The sequence below is a fragment of the Ahaetulla prasina genome, chromosome 6, assembly GCF_028640845.1.
Source record: "Ahaetulla prasina isolate Xishuangbanna chromosome 6, ASM2864084v1, whole genome shotgun sequence".
In the NCBI taxonomy this organism is placed as follows: domain Eukaryota; kingdom Metazoa; phylum Chordata; class Lepidosauria; order Squamata; family Colubridae; genus Ahaetulla; species Ahaetulla prasina.
In genome coordinates this window covers 109,667,008-109,686,727 of record NC_080544.1, presented here as the reverse complement: position 1 = coordinate 109,686,727, position 19,720 = coordinate 109,667,008, and the positions used below count along the sequence as shown (strand labels likewise).

Below are 19,720 nucleotides of genomic sequence, written 5' to 3'. Positions count from 1 at the left end.
CAGACACGTTGTTGTGATTCCAGCCCCCGAACCTGGCCCCATGCCCGAAAGTGACTCCAAAAGTGAGGGGGAAGGGCCAGTAAGGCTTACCTCGGGAGCATCGATTCCTTTGGCTCGGCTCCAGGAGCCAGAACCAGACCAGTCGGAGGACGTAATGAGGCCGTCATCCCCTGATTCCTCCCTTCCCCAGGCTACGCCTTCAGACCCAGCTGATAATAATAATCAAGCTTGAATTGATCTGCGGTTCAGAAGATTAGAGAGGCGGCGTCATCAAAAAGAAGTGGCTCCTGCCCCACCCCAAAGGATATATAAGGAGCTTTGGGACTGCTCTCACTCCACGGGAAGCAAAAATTAGCTGAACCGTTTCAAAGAGAGCTGAAAGTCTTACTCTGTGAGTCATTTGTTTGAACTTTGGCAGGCAGCTGCGATTTCTCTGCCAGGACTGATAAGAGCTGTGAATCCACTGGCTGAAGGCCAGCTCGTGGGTCTGAAGTGGGGAAGGAGACAGAACACATGTCTGCCTGAGGAATTCTGGGAGTTGAAGTCCACCAGTCTGAAAGTTGCCAAGGTTGGAGACCCCCTGCTTTAGGGTGACAAGACGAAGCTGGGATTGCTCGTTTTCAAATGATCCATCCAAATCGGCAGAGTTATTAGGGAGCCTTTGATTTCACCCAGGGCCCTAGCGGTGAGTAAATCCTTGGCGGAAGGGTATTATTTTATTTTATTTTATTTTTATTATTATTTTTTTTATTGCTTGTAGATGGTGTTTTTATATCTTTGTAAGCGGCCTTCAGTCGCCATGGGTGAGTCGGCGGCAATATAAAATTTCCAAATAAATAATTAAATAAATAAGCAAACTTCTGCAGCTGGATCGCCTGCAGAGTTAGGCCTCGATTTAACAACCGTTCGTTTAGTGACCGTTCCAAGTTACAACAGCACCCCCCAAAAAAAAGAGAACTTATTGTTTTTTACATGCAGCCTCTCCGGGTGGGGGTGGGGTGATCATGTGATCAAAATTCAGACGCTTGGCAACTGATTCGTATTTACGACGGTTGTAGTGTCTCGTGATCACCTTCTGACAAGCAAAGTCAATGGGGGAAGCCGGATTCAATTAGCAGCTAACTTAACAGCTGCAGCGATTCACTTAACAACTCTGGCAAGAAAGGTCGTAAAGCGAGGCAAAGCTCACTTAACAACTGGCAGCAGAAATTTTGGGCTCGATTGCGGTCATAACTTGTGGACTATTTGTATTTGGCATTTGGACTTCAAAAATCCATTAACTGAATCCCGGTGTTCCCCAGAGGGTGTGAAGCTCGACCACACAAGCGGCTTCAAATCATAGAATCTTACAGCTGGAAAGTAGAGGTCATCCTTGAGGTCATGTAGTCGAACCCCCAACTCGGAGCGAACCCATCAAAGTAACATGAACAGAAGACCACCCCTCCTCTGCCAAGAAAGGAAAATTCACATGACATCTGATGGTTCTGTTGGTATTTCTCAATTTTATTAGCTTTTACTGTAGATGCCTGGACATCAAACTCCCAGAATTCCCCAGCCACCCATGCTGGGGAATTCTAAAAGCTAAGATTGAGAAACACCCATTCATACAATCCATAATTACTTTCCCTCTTTGCAATTTTAACCCACTGGTCTGGCCCTCCTCCCTCTCTACCCAGCCTCCCAATCTTTCTAGAGGTTTTCACGGTCTCACTAGACATTTGGTTTCAACCATCATTTAGCAGTCCTCGCTTGGCACTTGAAAGCCCACTATAGATCAACCAGCGGATCCTAGCCTACTCACATGGAGAAGAGAAGAGAAGAGAAGACAAGTTAGAAGAGAAATTAGAATGGAAGAGAAGAGAAGAGAAGAGAAGAGAAGAGAAGAGAAGAGAAGACAAGTTAGAAGAGAAGAGAAGGTAGAATGGAAGAGAAGAGAAGAGAAGTTAGGATGGAAGAGAAGAGAAGAGAAGTTAGAATGGAAGAGAAGACAAGTTAGAAGAGAAGAGAAGTTAGGATGGAAGAGAAGAGAAGACAAGTTAGAAGAGAAGAGAAGTTAGGATGGAAGAGAAGAGAAGAGAAGAGAAGACAAGTTAGAAGAGAAGAGAAGGTAGAAGGGAAGACAAGAGAAAAGAAGAGAAGAGAAGAGAAGTTAGGATGGAAGAGAAGAGAAGAGAAGTTAGAATGGAAGAGAAGACAAGTTAGAAGAGAAGAGAAGTTAGGATGGAAGAGAAGAGAAGAGAAGAGAAGAGAAGAGAAGAGAAGAGAAGAGAAGAGAAGAGAAGAGAAGAGAAGAGAAGAGAAGAGAATGACAGAGTTAGAAGGGACCTTGGAGGTCTTCTAGTCCAAGGGTCTCCATCCCTGGTCTGTGGACCGGTACCAGGCCGTGGCATACCAGAAACCGGTCCACCAAACAAGCAAAGCCCCATCCATGAGATGCAGGCAGTACGCAAAGCCACACTCCCTCCAGTCCACAGAAGAACCTCTCTCTCCACGAAACGGGTCCCTGGTACCCCAAACGTTGTGGGAGGTGATGTTTTAATCCAACCCCCTGCTCAAACAGGAAACCCTATATACGATTTCAGAGCAGTGGTTGTCAAACCTCTTCCCAGGTACTTTGCCGATTCTGTGCTTTGCAAATTTCCTACTTTCCCCTTCTTCCAACATACCTGAAGTTCGGGGCAGAGGCCCACTCGAGCGCCAGGCAGGCCAAATCCACCGTAGCGTAAACCAGTAGGAAGAAGATGGTGACCACTGCAGCTATGGTGTTCAGCTTCCCGGAAAACAGCACCAGCTGCGGAAAAACAGACCACGGGAATCAAGAATCACGGCAGCCAATCACCGGATGTCAACTCCGCCCCTTTTCTTGCGGTACATACCCAGAATCAGAGGTGGGTTTTAGCAGGTTCTGAGCAGTTTTGGAGAACCGATAGCGGAAATTTTGAGTAGTTCAGAGAACCGGCAAATACCACTTCTGACTGGCCCCGCCCCTATCTAGTCTCCGCCTCCCGAGTCCCAGCTGATCGGGAGGGAATGGGGATTTTGCAGTAACCTTCCCCTGGAGTGGGGAGGGAATGGAGATTTTTACAGTATCCTTCCCCTGCCACGCCCACCAAGCCATGCCACGCCCATCAAGCCACACCCACAGAACCGGTAGTAAAAATTCTGACCAGCCGCGCCCCCATCTATTATTCTCTGCCTCCCGAGTCCCAGCTGATCGGGAGGGAATGGGGATTTTGCAGTAACCTTCCCCTGGAGTGGGGAGGGAATGGGGATTTTGTAGTATCCTTTTCCTGGAGTGGGGAGGGAATGGAGATTTTTACAGTATCCTTCCCCTGCCACGCCCACCAAGCCATACCCACAGAACCGGTAATAAAAATTCTGACTGCCCCCGTCCCCCATCTATTCTCTGCCTCCCGAGTCCCAGCTGATTAGGAGGAAATGGGGATTTTACAGTATCTTTCCCCTGCTATGCCCACCAAGCCACGCCCACAGAACCAGTAATAAAAAAATTTGAAACCCACCACTGCCCATAATCCCCCTGTCGGCAGGCGGGATTCTGGGAATTGAAACTCAACGCACCTTCCCGAGGATTGGAGACTGCAAAGCAAAAATTCTTGATTCTGCAGGGATCTTATCCCTAAACCCAGTGAGTCCTTGATTTATGACAGTTTGTTTATTGACCGTTCGAAGTTATAACGGCCATTTCCAACCACACACACTTTTACAATAATTGCAGCATCCCTATGGTCACGTGATCAAAATTCAGACACTTGGCAACTATATTTACGACGGTTGCAATATCCCGGGGTCAAGTGATCCCCATTTAACAAATGTCTCACTTAACAACAGGAATTTTGAGCTCAGTTGTGGCCATAAGTCAAGGACTACCTATACCAGGGATCTCCAACCTTAGCAACTTTAAGCCTGGAGTACTTCAACTCCCAGAATTCCCCCAGTCAGCTGAATCTGTTTCTTTTTCTCTTAACCTCTTAAAGTGGAGAGATTGCAGAGGAAGGGATTGCAAGAGAGTAAGCTTTGCTGGCTGGGGAATTCTGGGAGTTGAAGTCTGCCAGGCTTAAAATTGCTAAGGTTGGAGATTCCTGACCTATACCACCCCGCCAAATGGTTATCTAGTCCTGTGATGGCGAACCTATGGCACGCGTGTCCGAAGTGGCATACGGAGCCATGTTGCCTGGCACGCGCGGCGTCGCCCGTTCCTCTTCCGGGTTTCTGGCGCACATGCGCACGTGACGATCAGCTGGCCTTTTTGCATGCGGCAGTGCGAGAAACTGGAAGAGCTGGTCTTCCGTTTTCCTGAGTGAGCATGTACGCCAGCCAGCTGATCGTCGCGTGCACAGGTGCGCCAAAAACCCGGAAGAGTAGCTGGCTCAAACCAGAAGTTCAGTAGCTGAAACCGGAAGTTCATTTTCGAGGGCGCGTGCATGCGTCCTGCGCAGCTCCTCTTCTGGGTTGTGGGCAAGACGCAACCTATTTTGCTATTTTGAATAAAAAAGAAAGAAAAAAGAAAGATTGATGGTTGAGCATCAATCCAGATTCTCTGATGTTATTCTGCTTTAAAAACAACAACAACAACAACAACAAAAACAACCACCAAGGATCTAAAATGACAACTCCTATTTTAATTACTATTTTTGAACACTCTCTAGCTAGCTCAAAAATGCATTTAGATGTAGATATATATTTTGAACAGAAAACTTTGTCATTATGGTAATGGTGCTTTTTTTGGGGGGGGGGTGTGAATTACAGAGATAACTACCTTCTCGTCTGTTTTTTAGTATTTAGGAGCTGTTGATCTATTATATCTGTATAGGCTAAATGCATCACAAACTATGCCATGGTTTTCTTTTAACCGTAGCTTCTTCAACAAGCTACAATCAGTCGGACCTGCGGTTTACTTAAACCATGGCTGTGTTCATGAAGTATGCCAAACCAAATCCAGACACAGGATATTGTAAATTAGCCCAGGGGTCTCCAACCTTGACAACTTTAAGCCTGGCGGACTTCAACTCCCAGAATTCCCCAGCCAGCAAAGCTTAATCTCTTGTAATCCCTTCCTCTGCAATCTCTCCAGTTTAAGAGGTTAAGAGAAAAAGAAACAGATACAGCTGGCTGGGGAATTCTGGGAGTTGAAGTCTGCCAGGCTTAAAGTTGCTAAGGTTGGAGATCCCTGGTATAGGTAATCCTTGACTTATGACCACAACTGAGCTCAAAACTCCTGTTGTTAAGTGAGACTTTTGTTAAATGGGGATCACCTGACTAAATGATAGAATTTAGAGTTACAGAATTGAATAAAGAAAACAGACATGCAGGTAGTCCTTGACTTATAACCGCAATGGAGCCCAAAATTTCTGCTGCTAAGCGAGACAGGTGTTAAGTGAATTTTACCCCATTTTATGTTCCTTTTTTTTTGTAGTTGTTAAGTGAATCACTGCCATTGTTAAGTTAGTAACACGGTTGTTAAGTGAATCTGGCTTTCCCATTGACTTGGCTTGTCAGAAGGTCGCAAAAGGGGATCATGTGACCCCGGGACATTGCAACCGCCATAAATATGAGTCAGTTGCCAAGCGTCTGAATTTTGATCACGTGACCATGGGAGATGCTGCAATGGTCGTAAGTGTGAAAAACGGCCATAAGCCCCTTTTTTCAATGCCATTATAACTTCAAACGGTCACTAAATGAGTGTTCAAAGTCAGGACTATCTGCACAGTGGATTTGTTTGCGTTTTTTTAACCCTTCTCTCCAAATCAGGGGTCTCCAACCTTGGCCACTTTAAGCCTGGCGGACTTCAACTCTCAGAATCCCCCAGCCAGCAAAGCTTACTCTCTTGCAATCCCTTCCTCTGCAATCTCTCCACTTTAAGAGATTAAAAGAAAAAGAAACAGATACAGCTGGCTGGGGAATTCTGGGAGTTGAAGTCCACCAGGCTTAAAGTTACCAAGGTTGGAGATCCCTGATTTAGCCCATAAATTCATCAAAAGCATATTTAACTCCAAAAAACCTCCAGCGTGGTTTAGTGGTTAGAGTACCGAACCAGGAGTGGAGAAGTTTAAATCCCGATTCAGCTGTGCAAATGACTGGGTGACTGTGGGACAATCCTTGTCTCAACAAAAGCCTACCTCGAAAGGTTGTCGTTTGGGGGGAAATACCCCACTGATGTTCTAGAACAGAGGTGTCAAATTGGTGGCCCATGGGCATCATGTACAAGCCATGGCTCCATGAAGGGGAAAAAAACATCAAGAAATGTCACATGATGGAAACGCGATGCCGCGAGTTTGACACTCGTGTTCTACAGCAGGGGCGTCAAACTCGATTTCATTGCAGGCCGCATCAGGGTTGTGTTTGACCTCGGGGGGGGGGGCTGGGGGTGGCATGGCTAGGGTGGGCATGGCCAGCTTGATGTCACTCATGTCGGGGGAGCCTGTGGTGGCCCGAGCGCTCTGCCAGTGAAAACTCCAATGGACTCCAGTGGGCTCCATTGCAGGAGACCGTGGCGGCCGAAAATGGAACTTGGGAGTAAAAGCACCACGGGACAGTCCTTCGCTGTTTCCAGGTCAGATCTAAGTACCCCGCGGGCCAGATCCGGCCCCCGGTCCTTGAGTTTGACACCCTTGTTCTAGAGAAAGGGGTCTCCAAAGTTGGCAACTTTTAAGACTTGTGGACTTCAACTCCCAGGATTCCTCTGGCAGCATGGACCGTTTGTTGACTTCAACTCCCAGAATTCTTCCTTAGCATGGACCACTTGTGGACTTCAACTCCCAGGATTCCTCTGGCAGCATGGACCATTTGTGGACTTCAACTCCCAGGATTCCTCTAGCCCTTGAATTTGACACCCTTGTTCTAGAGCAAGGGGTCTCCAAAGTTGGCAACTTTTAAGACTTGTGGACTTCAACTCCCAGGATTCCTCTGGCAGCATGGACTGTTTGTTGACTTCAACTCCCAGGATTCCTCTGGCAGCATGGACCGTTTGTGGACTTCAACTCCCAGGATTCCTCTAGCCCTTGAATTTGACACCCTTGTTCTAGAGCAAGGGGTCTCCAAAGTTGGCAACTTTTAAGACTTGTGGACTTCAACTCCCAGGATTCCTCTGGCAGCATGGATCGTTTGTGGATTTCAACTCCCAGAATTCCTTCATTAGCATGGACCACTTGTGGACTTCAACTCCCAGAATTCCTCTGGCAGCATGGACCGTTTGTGGACTTCAGCTCCCAGGATTCCTCTGGCAGCATGGACCATTTGTGGACTTCAACTCCCAGGATTCCTCTGGCAGCACGGACCACTTGTGGACTTCAACTCCCAGGATTCCTCTGGCAGCATGGACCGTTTGTGGACTTCAACTCCCAGGATTCCTCTGGCAGCATGGACCGTTTGTGGACTTCAACTCCCAGGATTCCTCTGGCAGCATGGACCGTTTGTGGACTTCAACTCCCAGGATTCCTTCATTAGCATGGACCACTTGTGGACTTCAACTCCCAGGATTCCTCTGGCAGCATGGACCGTTTGTGGACTTCAACTGCCAGAATGCCTTCATTAGCATGGACCACTTGTGGACTTCAACTCCCAGGATTCCTCTGGCAGCATGGACCGTTTGTGGACTTCAACTCCCAGGATTCCTCTGGCAGCATGGACCGTTTGTGGACTTCAACTCCCAGGATTCCTTCATTAGCATGGACCACTTGTGGACTTCAACTCCCAGGATTCCTCTGGCAGCATGGACCGTTTGTGGACTTCAACTCCCAGGATTCCTCTGGCAGCATGGACCGTTTGTGGACTTCAACTCCCAGGATTCCTTCATTAGTATGGACCACTTGTGGACTTCAACTCCCAGGATTCCTCTGGCAGCATGGACCGTTTGTGGACTTCAACTCCCAGGATTCCTTCATTAGCATGGACCACTTGTGGACCTCAATTCCAGAACTCCTCTGCCAGCGATGCTGATGGATGGGAATTCTGGGAATTGTAGTCCACAGTCTTAAAGTTGCCAAGCTTTGAGACCGCTGTTCTAGAGGAAAGGCAGATTATAAAACTCATAAAATGTGGGTCCCTTTGACAAGATTTTGGAATTGCTTCTCCTTCTTTTTAGGGCTGAGAGAGAGAGAGAGAGAGAGAGGGAGGGAGGGACTGACCCAAAGTCAGCCCGCTGAATTCCTGCCTAAGGTAGAACTCGAACTAAGGACCTCCTGGTTTCTAGCCAGGTGCTTAACTACTACACCCAACTGGCTCTCATGGGCCTCTGTGGCTCAGGCTGCTAATGCAGTCTGTTATTAACAGCAGCTGCCTGCAATTACTGCAGGTTCTAGTCCCACCAGGCCCAAGGTTGACTCAGCCTTCCATCCTTTATAAGGTAGGTAAAATGAGGACCCAGATTGTTGGGGGCAATAAGTTGACTTTGTATATAAATATACAAATAGGATGAAGACTATTCTTAACACAGTGTAAGCCGCCCTGAGTCTTCGGAGAAGGGCGGGATATAAATGCAAATAATAATAATAATAATAAAGCTAATAAACAATCAAAGAAAACAGCTTCAGACAACCAGAGAGACCCTCAACCTAGATCCGTGATGGCGAACCTATGGCACGTGTCCCAGAGGTGGCAAGTGAGACCCCCTCTCTGTGGGCACGCGCGCCGTTGCCAGCTGCTTTTTGGTTTCCAGTGCCAGCTGGACTTCGTGGGCGCCAGAGCTCCAGAAAACAGCCTGAAAAGGGCCAAAACCAGCCCATTTGGGGGCCATTTTCCAGGCCGTTTTTGGGCAGTTTCCTAAGGCTTTTTCAAGCCATTTTGGGCAGTTTTCAGGCTGTTTTTCAGCCGTTTTTGGCCTGAAAAATGCCCCCAAAACAGGCATGCTCACACCAGCCAGCTGTTCTTTGGGTTTCTGGTGCCAGCTGGTCTTCCTGGACACCAGAGCGCCGGAAAACAGCCTGAAAATGGCCAAAACCAGCCCATTTTGGGGCCGTTTTCCAGGCCGTTTTTGGGCGCTTTTCCGGGCCTTTTTCAGGCTGCTTTTTGGGCATTTTGGGCCTGAAAATTGGCCAAAAAACATGCATGCTCACACCAACCAGCTGCTCTTCAGGTTTCCGGTGCCAGCTGGTCTTCCTGGACACCAGAGCGCCGGAAAACAGCCTGAAAATGGCCCAAACCAGCCCATTTTGGGGCCGTTTTCCAGGCCGTTTTGGGGCACTTTTCCAGGCCTTTTCCAGGCTGTTTTTTGGACATTTTTGGCCTGAAAATTGGCCAAAAAAACAGGCATGCTCACACCGGCCAGCTGCTCTTTGGGTTTTGGGTGCCAACTGGTCTTTCCGGATACCAGGGCGCCAGAAAACAGCCTGAAAGGGGCCAAAACGAGCCCATTTTGGGCCCGTTTTCCAGGCTGTTTGGGGGCACTTTTCCAGGCCTTTTTCAGGCTGTTTTTTGGGCATTTGTAGCCTGAAAAATGCCCAAAAAGCAGGCATCCTCACACCGGCCAGCTGCTCTTTGGGTTTCCAGTGCGTTCCGGTTTGGGCACTTGGTGCCAAAAAAGTTTGTTATCCCTGACCTAGATTAACAAAACACAAAACGGCCACACGTGTGTGTTTGTAGAAGGTGCTCCATCTCAGCCAAGAAGTCGTATTACAGCTTCGGGTTAGGGCCTGATTCACATGGAGAATTTACGAATTCTCCATCGCATTCCGGCTCAGTCGGTCTGCGTGAGCTGATCTGAATCCAAGGTGGGGCGTGGAGTGGAAGAAGGGGTTGGAATCCAGACCAGGAAGAGAGATCAAAAGGAGGGCACTTTCTGAGCTCCCGAAGGAAATACAAGGTAAGAGCTTCACATATAAATAAGGACAAACAAGCATCGCGGAATCCCGAAAGGAAAGACAATAATCAATATTTTGCTGACAATAAAATGTGAAGCTCTTAAGGAGCATTTCCGTGTGATTGCCTAGGCATTGTTCAGTGAGAAGTCAGGCACAATGTTGATATTAAAACATCGTTCCTCAGCCTTCCATCCTTTTTAAGGTAGGTAAAATGAGGACCTAGATTGTTGGGGGCAATAAGTTGACTTTGTATATAATATACAAATGGATGAAGACTATTGCTTGACATAGTGTAAGCCGCCCTGAGTCTTCGGAGAAGGGCGGGATATAAATGCAAATAAATAAAAAAAAAAACTGGGCAGAGGAGCAGGGAAGCAGCTGGAGAAAAGGGCCAGCCCCACAGATTGAAGATCCCAGAGCAGGGTTTTGCAATCTCGGCAAATTTTAAGATGTGTGGACTTCAACTCCCAGAATTCCCCAGCCAGCCATGCTGTTTTCTGTTGGGGTGTTTTTTCAGTGGTTAAATTGGTCTCCTATCCACACCAGGGGTGAAATGCTCCCAGTTCGGACTGGAGCGCGTGATCCGGTAGCAATGGGGGAGGGTAGTTCGGAGAACCGGTAGCAAAATCCCTGCCCCCCTCCCCGCCCACGCCTCGCTGTTCCTCTTCTCTGTCCCTGAAGCTCTCGGTGGCGATATAGCTGCAAACGGCCTTAAATGACTGCCGCGGCGCTTCAAAGGGCCACACTACAGCTGATCAGTGCTGGAGGCAGCTAATAGACTGGTGCCTCTATTTTTAAAGAAGGTACCTCCCAAAAAAAAGCAATTAGTAGACCAGTGCCTCTATTTTTAAAGAAGGTAGACCGGTGCCTCCCCCAAAAAAAGCAATTAGTAGACCAGTGCCTCTATTTTTAAAGAAGGTAGACCGGTGCACTCCTGTTGTGTCTGCGGGCCCTGAACCTGACCTCCTGGCAGAGAGTGACTCAGAGAGTGAGGGGGAAGAGCCGACAAGGCTTCCCTCTGCAGGACCTTCCTCTCTGGCTCCGCTCCAGGTCCCAGAGGCAGGTCAGGTGGAGGAAGAGGAGCTGACACGCCTCTTTCCCCCGACCCCTCCTCCTCCCTGGCAACGCTCCAAGAGCCAGCTGAGGAGGATCAATCTTGGCTATATGCAAAGCAGCGACGGCGAGAGAAACGTGCGCAGCAGAGGAAAGGGAGGGGCCGGCCCAGGAAGTGCTGAGTTACGGAGCCACACCCCACAGGGTATAAAAGTAGGTGGAGCTGCCATTGGGCTTCGTGATGGACAAAAACTGACTTTTGGAAACTTTGGCTGCTTTATTGCAAGACTAAGGGATTGGCTTCTGGATTTCTGTTTACTTCTGAACTCTGGGTTGCTCCAACAACGGACCGCAGTTGCACTGAAGAGATAAGAGGACTTGGCAGGCAATCACAGGTTCGTTGCCAGAACTGATATCTGTAGTAGGAATAAATTGCTGGCAAATATAGTCAGCTTGCGTGTCTTCTTGGTTGTGGTTGAGGGGGACAGAACAACTCCCAAGTTTTGTATACTTTATTATTTATTATTATTGGCCATGCCCATTCAGTCACCTGACCACCAAGCCATGCCCACCAGGTCACCTGACTTCCAAGCCACGCCCACCAATTAAGCCACGCCCACAGAACCGGTAGGGAAAATTTTTAGATTTCACCCCTGATCCACACCCCAAACAGTCCTGAAGTTGCTAATGTTAGAGTGGCGTTTTCTCAGCTTTGGCAGGTTTAGGATGTGTGGACTTCCAAATCGCAGAATTCTCCAGCCAGCATATGTGGACTTCAGCTCCCAGAATTCCCTAGCTCAGCATGCTGACTGAAGAATTCTGGGGGTTGAAGTCCACACATCTTAAATTTGCCCAAGTTGAAAAACAGTACTATGCAGGTAAGTCCTTGACTTACGACCACGATTGAGCCCAGAACTTATGTTGCTAAGTGAGAAATTTGTATTTTATGTATTTTAGGACTTTCCTTGCCACATTTATAATATAATATAATATAACAACAGAGTTGGAAGGGACCTTATAGTCCAACCCCCTGCCCAGGCAGGAAACCCTACACCATCTCAGTCAGATGGTTATCCAACATTTTCTGAAAAATTTCCAGTGTTGGAGCATTCACAACTTCTGCAGGCAAGTCGTTCCACTTATTAATTGTTCTAACTGTCAGGAAATTTCTCCTTAGTTCTAAGTTGCTTCTCTCCTTGATCAGTTTCCACCCATTGCTTCTTGTCCTGCCTCAGGTGCTTTGGAGAATAGCTTGACTCCCTCTTCTTTGTGGCAACCCCTGAGATATTGGAAGACTGCTATCATGTCTCCCTTAGTCCTCCTCTTCATCAAACTAGACATACTGAGTTCCTGCAATCGTTCTTCATATGTTTTAGCCTCCAGTCACCTCATCATCTTTGTTGCTCTTCTCTGCACTCTTTCTAGATTTGTTAAGGGAATCATTGCACTTGTTAAATTAGTAACAGGATTGTTAAGGGAATCTAGATTCCCCATTGACTTTGCTTGTCAGAAGTCCGCAAAAGGGGATCATGTCACACACACCCCCGCAGAACACGGCAATCGTCATAAATATGAATCAGTCGCCAAGTGTCTGAATTTTGATCCTGTGATCACGGGGGATGGCTGCGATGATCGTGTGAAAAATGGTCATAAGCCCCTTTTTAAAGGTCTGTTGTAACGTCAAACGATCACTAAGTCAACTGCCATAAATCGGAACAACCAGAATAGGGGCTTCTCTTGCGGGAAACCTACATCCTACCCCTAAGTTAAATTCCTCCTGTTTGCCCTGGCGTCTGGGCACCTTACAGTAGCCCTACTGCTTTGCCCATTCAAAACAAGCCGGCTTTTTTTCAAACCGTGGTCTGCTCTGCTGGTAATTGCCGAAGGGATGGGGGGCCGGGCAGAGACAAGAGGCTGAGATAATTCAAGCCATTTAAGCAATCAGGGACTTCTAGCCAATAGCGAGTTAATAGCGTGCGCCAAGCCGAGATTGTGCCTGGTTGCCGTAATGGAGCTGCCGAGGCCGCTACGGGCTCCCCTGATACTCGCCTTTGATTTATAATTCATTTAGGGGCTCGTCAAAGCCAAGGAGCCACTTCTGAAAGACATCGGATGACGTGCTGAGTGAGCACGCAAGGCTGAAGGTGTCTCTTCTGTCCACGAGCGCAGATGAGTCCCAAGGAGGGGGGAAAAAACCCCTCAATAAGCCAACATCTGCAGCATTGCTCCAGCTCAGGAGGTTGGGAAACCCTAGTCTGGGGAAGGGGTGTTTTAATGGACCCCAACTGGGGTGCTGGGTCATGGAGGGAAGCCCGCTTAGCTCCCATCAATCATTTCATTTGGAAAAGGCAGATGTCGAATAGAATAACAGTTGGAAGGGACCTTGGAGGTCTTCTAGTCCAGGGGTCTCCAACCTTGGCAACTTGAAGACTTGTGGACTTCAATTCCCAGAATTCCTCAGCCAGCTTTGCTTACTCTCTTGTAATCCCTTCCTCTGCAATCTCTCCACTTTAAGAAGTTAAGAGAAAAAGAAACAGATTCAGCTGACTGGGGAATTCTGGGAGTTGAAGTCCACAAGTCTTCAAGTTGCCAAGGTTGGAGACCCCTGTTCTAGTCCAACCCCTTGCTTAGGCAGGAAACCCTACGGCCACTTCAGGCAAGTGGTTATCCAACCTCTTCTTAAAAACTTCCAGTGTTGTGAGAGGGGCTTTCGATCCACGCTTCTCCTTTCATTCATGTTCATTGTTTTCCGAGGAGAAAAGCGGTAGCTTAGCACTGGGCGTAATGCACGTTTCTTCTTTTTTGAGTATAACTACTCTTCGACTTGCAACAGTTCGTTTAGTAATCGTTCAATACACGAAAAAAAAAAGTCACTTGTGACCATTTTTCACACTGGCGACTGTTACAGCATCCCCCACAGTCACGTGTCCAAATTCAGATGCTTGGCAACTGACCCATATTTACGACGGGGTCAAATCGCCCCCTTTTACGACCTTCTGACAAGCAAAGTCCGCCGGGAAGCCAGATTCGCTTCCCAACCGTGGTTACTTAACTTAACAACTGCAGCGATTCGTTTAACAACGGTGGCAAGAAAAGTCGTAACGTGGGGCAAAACTGACTTAAGAAACGTCTCACTTAGCAACAGAAATAGGGAGGGGGGCTCAATTGCGGTCGCAACTCTAGGACCGCCTATACCCGTTTGTCCGTCTTCCCAGGCTCGTAGCACAAGTTTGACCTCTCCCTGCCTGCTTCCGTTGCCAAGTGGCAGCTCTCACATCGCACACAACAGCAATGGGAGGGAAGGGTGTCGCTTCCACCAAGCAGCCCCCCCTCCCACTCCCCTTAATGGTCCCCCCCCTTCCTCCTCCCGCTTCTTTTCAACCGCTCCACAATGTTCTCGGGCTGGCTAATGGGGCAATTTTTTTATTCTTTGCATTACACCGATTTGTCCAATTTGCCGTGTCATTCAGAGAGGCGAAGATAACGGCACCCGCAGATTAGATGATGGGAGTTTTCCGGAGCGCTGGCTGTCCTCGGTTTCGGGAACAGAATCAACTCATTCTTGCTCGGGAGAAATTGGCCTGTGGCGTGGAACCAACCAACGGCACACACTCTTCTGCCACTACCTGAGCCTCAGACCTGGGCGGTCTTAAATTTGATTTTGGAGGGATTATTTTTTTTTAAAAGATGAAATTGGACAACCGTTGGTCCAGAAGGTAGTCGTTGACGTATGGCCCAGTGGTGAAGCCTGAGCCGGTTTATACTACCGGTTCGCTGGCTGTGGCATGTGTGCTGCATGCCAAATGCGCGTTGCACGCACACATGCGCAGTGCGCACGATGCACCAAATACGAGGCGCGCCCACACGCGCGCAGTACACATCAAAAGGAGGCATGGGGTAAGTAGAACAGCATGTGGAGTGGGGGTGTGATCAGCTGTGGCGCGCAATCTTTTCTTTTCTTTTTTTTACTCTTAAAAGCATTTTTTTTACAACCTATTCGGCCGAATAGGCTGTAAAAAATGCTTTTAAAAGTGAAAAAAAAAGGCTCTGACAATCGTGGGGCTCAGCTGTGTTAATAATAATAATAATAATAATAATAATAATAATAATAATAATAATAATAATAATAATAATAATAATAATAATATCAGAGTTGGAAGGGACCTTGGAGGTCTTCTAGTCCAACCCCCTGCCCAGGCAGGAAAACCCTACACCATCTCAGACAAATGGCTATCCAACATTTTCTTAAAAATTGCCAGTGTTGGAGCCTTTACAACTTCTGCAGGCAAGTCGTTCCACTTATTAATTGTTCTAACTGTCAGGAAATTTCTCCTTAGTTCTAAGTTGCTTCTCTCCTTGATTAGTTTCCACCCATTGCTTCTTGTTCTACCCTCAGGTGCTTTGGAGAACAGCTTGACTCCCTCTTCTTTGTGGCAGCCCCTGAGATATTGGAACACCATCAGAGCCTCTTTTTTTCACCTTTTAAAAGCATTTTTTTACAACCTATTCAGCCGAATAAAAGTAAAAAAAGTAAAAAAAAGGCTTTGACGATCGTGGGGCTCAGCTGTGATCGTCAGAGCCTTTTTTTTTTTTACCTTTTAAAAGCATTTTTTACAACCTATTCTTATCATTCGTGCGGGAAAAGCGAGCGAGATGGAAAGAAGTGGCAAGCGGGCAAGCGGGCAACCGGGGGGAAGGGATTTTTGCTACCGGTTCTCCGAACCACCTGCCACCATCCCTACCGGATTGGCTAATCTGGTCCGAACCGGGAGCATTTCACCCCTGGTATGACCACAATTGAGCCCAAAATCCTCTGCTGTTATGTGAGACGTTATTTAAGGAAGCTTTCTCACATTTTACAACCTTTCTCGCCACAGCTGTTAGGGCACGGGTGTCAAACTCGCCGCGTCACGTTGACGTCCCGTGACTTTTTTCCCCATTCGCGGAGCTGGGATGGGCGTGGCCTGCGCGTGATGTATCCGGCCCACGGGCCCCCAGTTTGACAACCCTGCAGTTGATAAGTGACTAACTTGGTTTGTTAAGTGGATCTGGCTCGCCCAATGACTTTTCTTGTCAAAATGTCGCCAAGCTGGCTGAGGGATTCTGGGAGTTGAACTCCACAAGTCTTAAAGTTGACAAGGTTGGAGACCCCTGGTATAGGGAATTTTGGGAGTTGAAGTCCAGGCATTCTAGCTGGGGAATTCTGGGAGTGGAAGTCCTTATATAGTGACTAGGGAATTCTGGGAGTTGAAGTTCATGCATGCTGTATAGGGAATTCTGGGAGTAGAAATCTGTGCACGCTGGCTGGGGAATTCTGGGAGTGGAAGTCCTTATATAGTGACTAGGGAATTCTGGGAGTTGAAGTTCATGCATGCTGTATAGGGAATTCTGGGAGTAGAAATCTGTGCACGCTGGCTGGGGAATTCTGGGAGTTGAAGTTCATGCATGCTGTATAGGGAATTCTGGGAGTAGAAATCTGTGCACGCTGGCTGGGGAATTCTGGGAGTTGAAGTTCATGCATGCTGTATAGGGAATTCTGGGAGTAGAAATCTGTGCACGCTGGCTGGGGAATTCTGGGAGTTGAAGTTCATGCATGCTGTATAGGGAATTCTGGGAGTAGAAATCTGTGCACGCTGGCTGGGGAATTCTGGGAGTGGAAGTCCTTATATAGTGACTAGGGAATTCTGGGAGTTGAAATTCATGCATGCTGTATAGCGATTTCTGTTGTGTCTTGTCCGCTCTCACCGCAGCCGGGGTCTGCTTATCTGCTCCCGAACACGGAGGAATGTATGCCTCCCGGCCCCAGTCCTGGCTCCATGCCCAGACAAGCTGCAGAGGAGGGAGCATCCCCCGGCCCCAGCCCTGGCTCCATGCCCAAGCAGGCTGCAGAGGAGGGAGCATCCCCCGGCCCCAGCCCTGGCTCCATGCCCAGGCAAACGGAGCAGCTAGACCCCTCCCCCTCCTCTACAGCATGTGAGCCTGAGGAAGGTTTACCTCCAACAGCTGCTGATTGGAGTGACCCTCGCATCAGAAGACTGGATAGGCGGAGGCAACAAAAGGAAGGGAGGGGCAGGCCTTAATGAGTGCTGAGTCATGGAGCCACACCCCATGGCCTATATAAAGGATCTGCTTTCTGGCAGTCTCTGAGTCAGGCAAAGTCGAATTTATCTTGCTGAAGTCACTTACTGGTCTCCTGCCTGCTCTGAGGACTTTGCTAGGACTTTGGGCAGAGCTGCAGAGGCAAGCCTGATTCGGATTTCCCTGACCCGGCCGTCAGCGGAGGAGTGGGACACGACAATTTCTGGGAGCTGAAGTCCACATATGTTGGCTGGGGAATTCTGGGAGTTGAAGTCCACAACTCTTGAAAGGGCCAACATTGCTTTACAGAGACCCTGTTGTCTTCTACGAAGGCAGAGCCATGCTTAGCAGATGCTTATGGGACCCACTTCTTATACAGGCCGAAACAGAGGCCTACCCCGTAGCCAACATTACCCCTCACACCACAAACTTTTCCAACTTTTTCTAACTCCACCTCTCTCCTCTTTCCTGAATCTTGGCAAACCTTTTGATCAAACTCAGATCTTCCATATTGCTTTTCTAATGCATTTTTATCCCCGCATTTCCAAATGAAGCGGCTCTCTCAAAAATTGGTCTCTGGAGGCAGCGAGACACTATAAACTTATGCCGGGTAGATCAAAATGTTATTTGAAAGATAAGGCCACAAATAAAGTATCCCGGGAAATATTTTCGGATTTTTTTTATAAACATTTCTGGATGGGGTTTTAATCATATTCTCATAAGCCCTTTGTGACGGTTTTCAATATAGTCAGCAGACACTCCAGCCTAGCTTATATTTACTACCGATAGAGCCGCTCTTTCAAGGACATCGGCAGGGCAGAGGGCAAAAAAGTCAACATGGCGGCTGGAGCTGCATGATAAAGTCTCAATATCTAATGAAGAAGCTACGTAAGATTAAGTTTACAACCCTTAACGTATTTTTGGTGATGTTGTTCCAGTGGGCTTTGGCACTTAGATCATTTGACATGAGTACTCCAAGGTCCTTGACAGAGTATGGCAGCCCCTGAGATATTGGAAGACTGCTATCATGTCACCCCTAGTCCTTCTTTTCATTAAACTAGACCTACCTAATTCCAGGTTGTTTTATCTTCCCTTGTTTACACACACACACATACTGTACATACATGCAGTTTTCTCTGTGTCTGTCCTGAATTCTATACTATTTAACGTCACCGATGTCCCCATTGGGTTTCTAGGGCATCGTTCTGATTTATTTGTTCAATCAATTTATACACCAGCTTGCGTTTCAAGAAAAGAAAGAGAGATAGATGCATATTTCCAGCGTGTCTTGCCAGGGCAAATTTTTTATCTCATTTTGTCTTCTGGGCGACGGTTCGAGAGGCATTAGAAGACGCAACGATGACAACTAAAGCGATTAGAAATTATTGGGTGCCCCCCCCCGATTCAGAGGACGATCAAAATGTTTAGCCTCCTCCGCTATTTCACTTCCTTGCACGAAGGGAAGGACTCGCACTACCCCTGCTCCTTAACAAAGTCGCCCTCGACTTATGACCACAATGGGGATCAGAATTTCCGCTGTTAAGTGAGGAAGTTACTCTGGTGGCTCAGCAGACTAAGTCTGTCTGTTATTAACACAGCTGCTTGCAATTACTGCAAGTTCAAGTCCTACCAGGCCCAAGGTTGACTCAGCCTTCCATCCTTTATAAGGTAGGTAAAATGAGGACCCAGATTGTTGGGGGCAATAAAAGTTGACTTTGTATATAATATACAAATGGATGAAGACTATTGCTTAACACAGTGTAAGCCGCCCTGAGTCTTCGGAGAAGGGCGGGATATAAATTCAAATTTTTTAAAAAAATTGTTAAGCAAGTCGCGCCTGAAGTTACAAACTTTTTTGGCATTGTTGTCAAGGCAATCACAGAAGTTGTTATAAGTCGAGGATTACCTGTATTACGTTTTTAGGGAATTTTGTGAGCTGGTTAAGAGCAGAGGTGAGCCTAAATGGCATTTTCCGCCCTCAACATTAGCAAAAACAAATAACAAATAACAACAACAGAGTTGGAAGGGACCTTGGAGGCCTTCTAGTCCAACCCCCTGCCCAGGCAGGAAACCCTACACCATCTCAGACAGATGGTTATCCAACATCTTAAAAATTTCCACTGTTGGAGCATTCACAACTTCTGGAGGCAAGTAGTTCCACTGGTTCATTGTTCTAACTGTCAGGAAATTTCTCCTTAGTTCTAAGTTGCTTCTCTCCTTGATTAGTTTCCACCCATTGCTTTTTTTAATTTTTAATTTTTAATTTACATTTATATCCCGCCCTTCTCCGAAGACTCAGGGCGGCTTACAGTGTATAAGGCAATAGTCTCATTCTATTTGTATATTTACAAAGTCAACTTATTGCCCCCCACAACAATCTGGGTCCTCATTTTACCTACCTTATAAAGGATGGAAGGCTGAGTCAACCTCGGGCCGGGCTTGAACCTGCAGTAATTGCAGGCTGCTGTGTTCTAATAACAGGCTTCTAACCTGAGCTATTATGGCCCATTTCTTGTTTCTTGTTCTACCCTCAGGTGCTTTGGAGAACAGCCTGACTCCCTCTTCTTCGTGGCAGCCCCTGAGATATTGGAACACTGCTATCATGTCTCCCCTAGTCCTTCTTTTCATTAAACTAGACATATGGAGTTCCTGCAATTGTTCTTCATATGTTTAAGAATAAATCTGCAAAATGTTATAAATGTCATCAGACACCTGGTTCATACAATCGTATCTGGTGGACATGTTAAAAAGCGAAAAAATATTGGACAAAAATA

The 19,720-nt window shown here is 47.4% G+C and overlaps 1 protein-coding gene across 3 annotated transcripts in view; it reads right to left on the bottom strand.

Moving 5' to 3' along the window:
- The window catches only part of LOC131200495 (solute carrier family 12 member 9-like), a 182,341-nt gene that overhangs the window by 85,680 nt on the left and 76,941 nt on the right, over positions 1-19,720 (bottom strand). For all 3 annotated transcript variants that reach the window (XM_058187321.1, XM_058187320.1, XM_058187322.1), the window contains one exon: positions 2,667-2,791. In XM_058187321.1, coding sequence (XP_058043304.1) covers positions 2,667-2,791 — 125 coding nt within the window. The remainder of the gene's footprint in view (positions 1-2,666; positions 2,792-19,720) is intronic.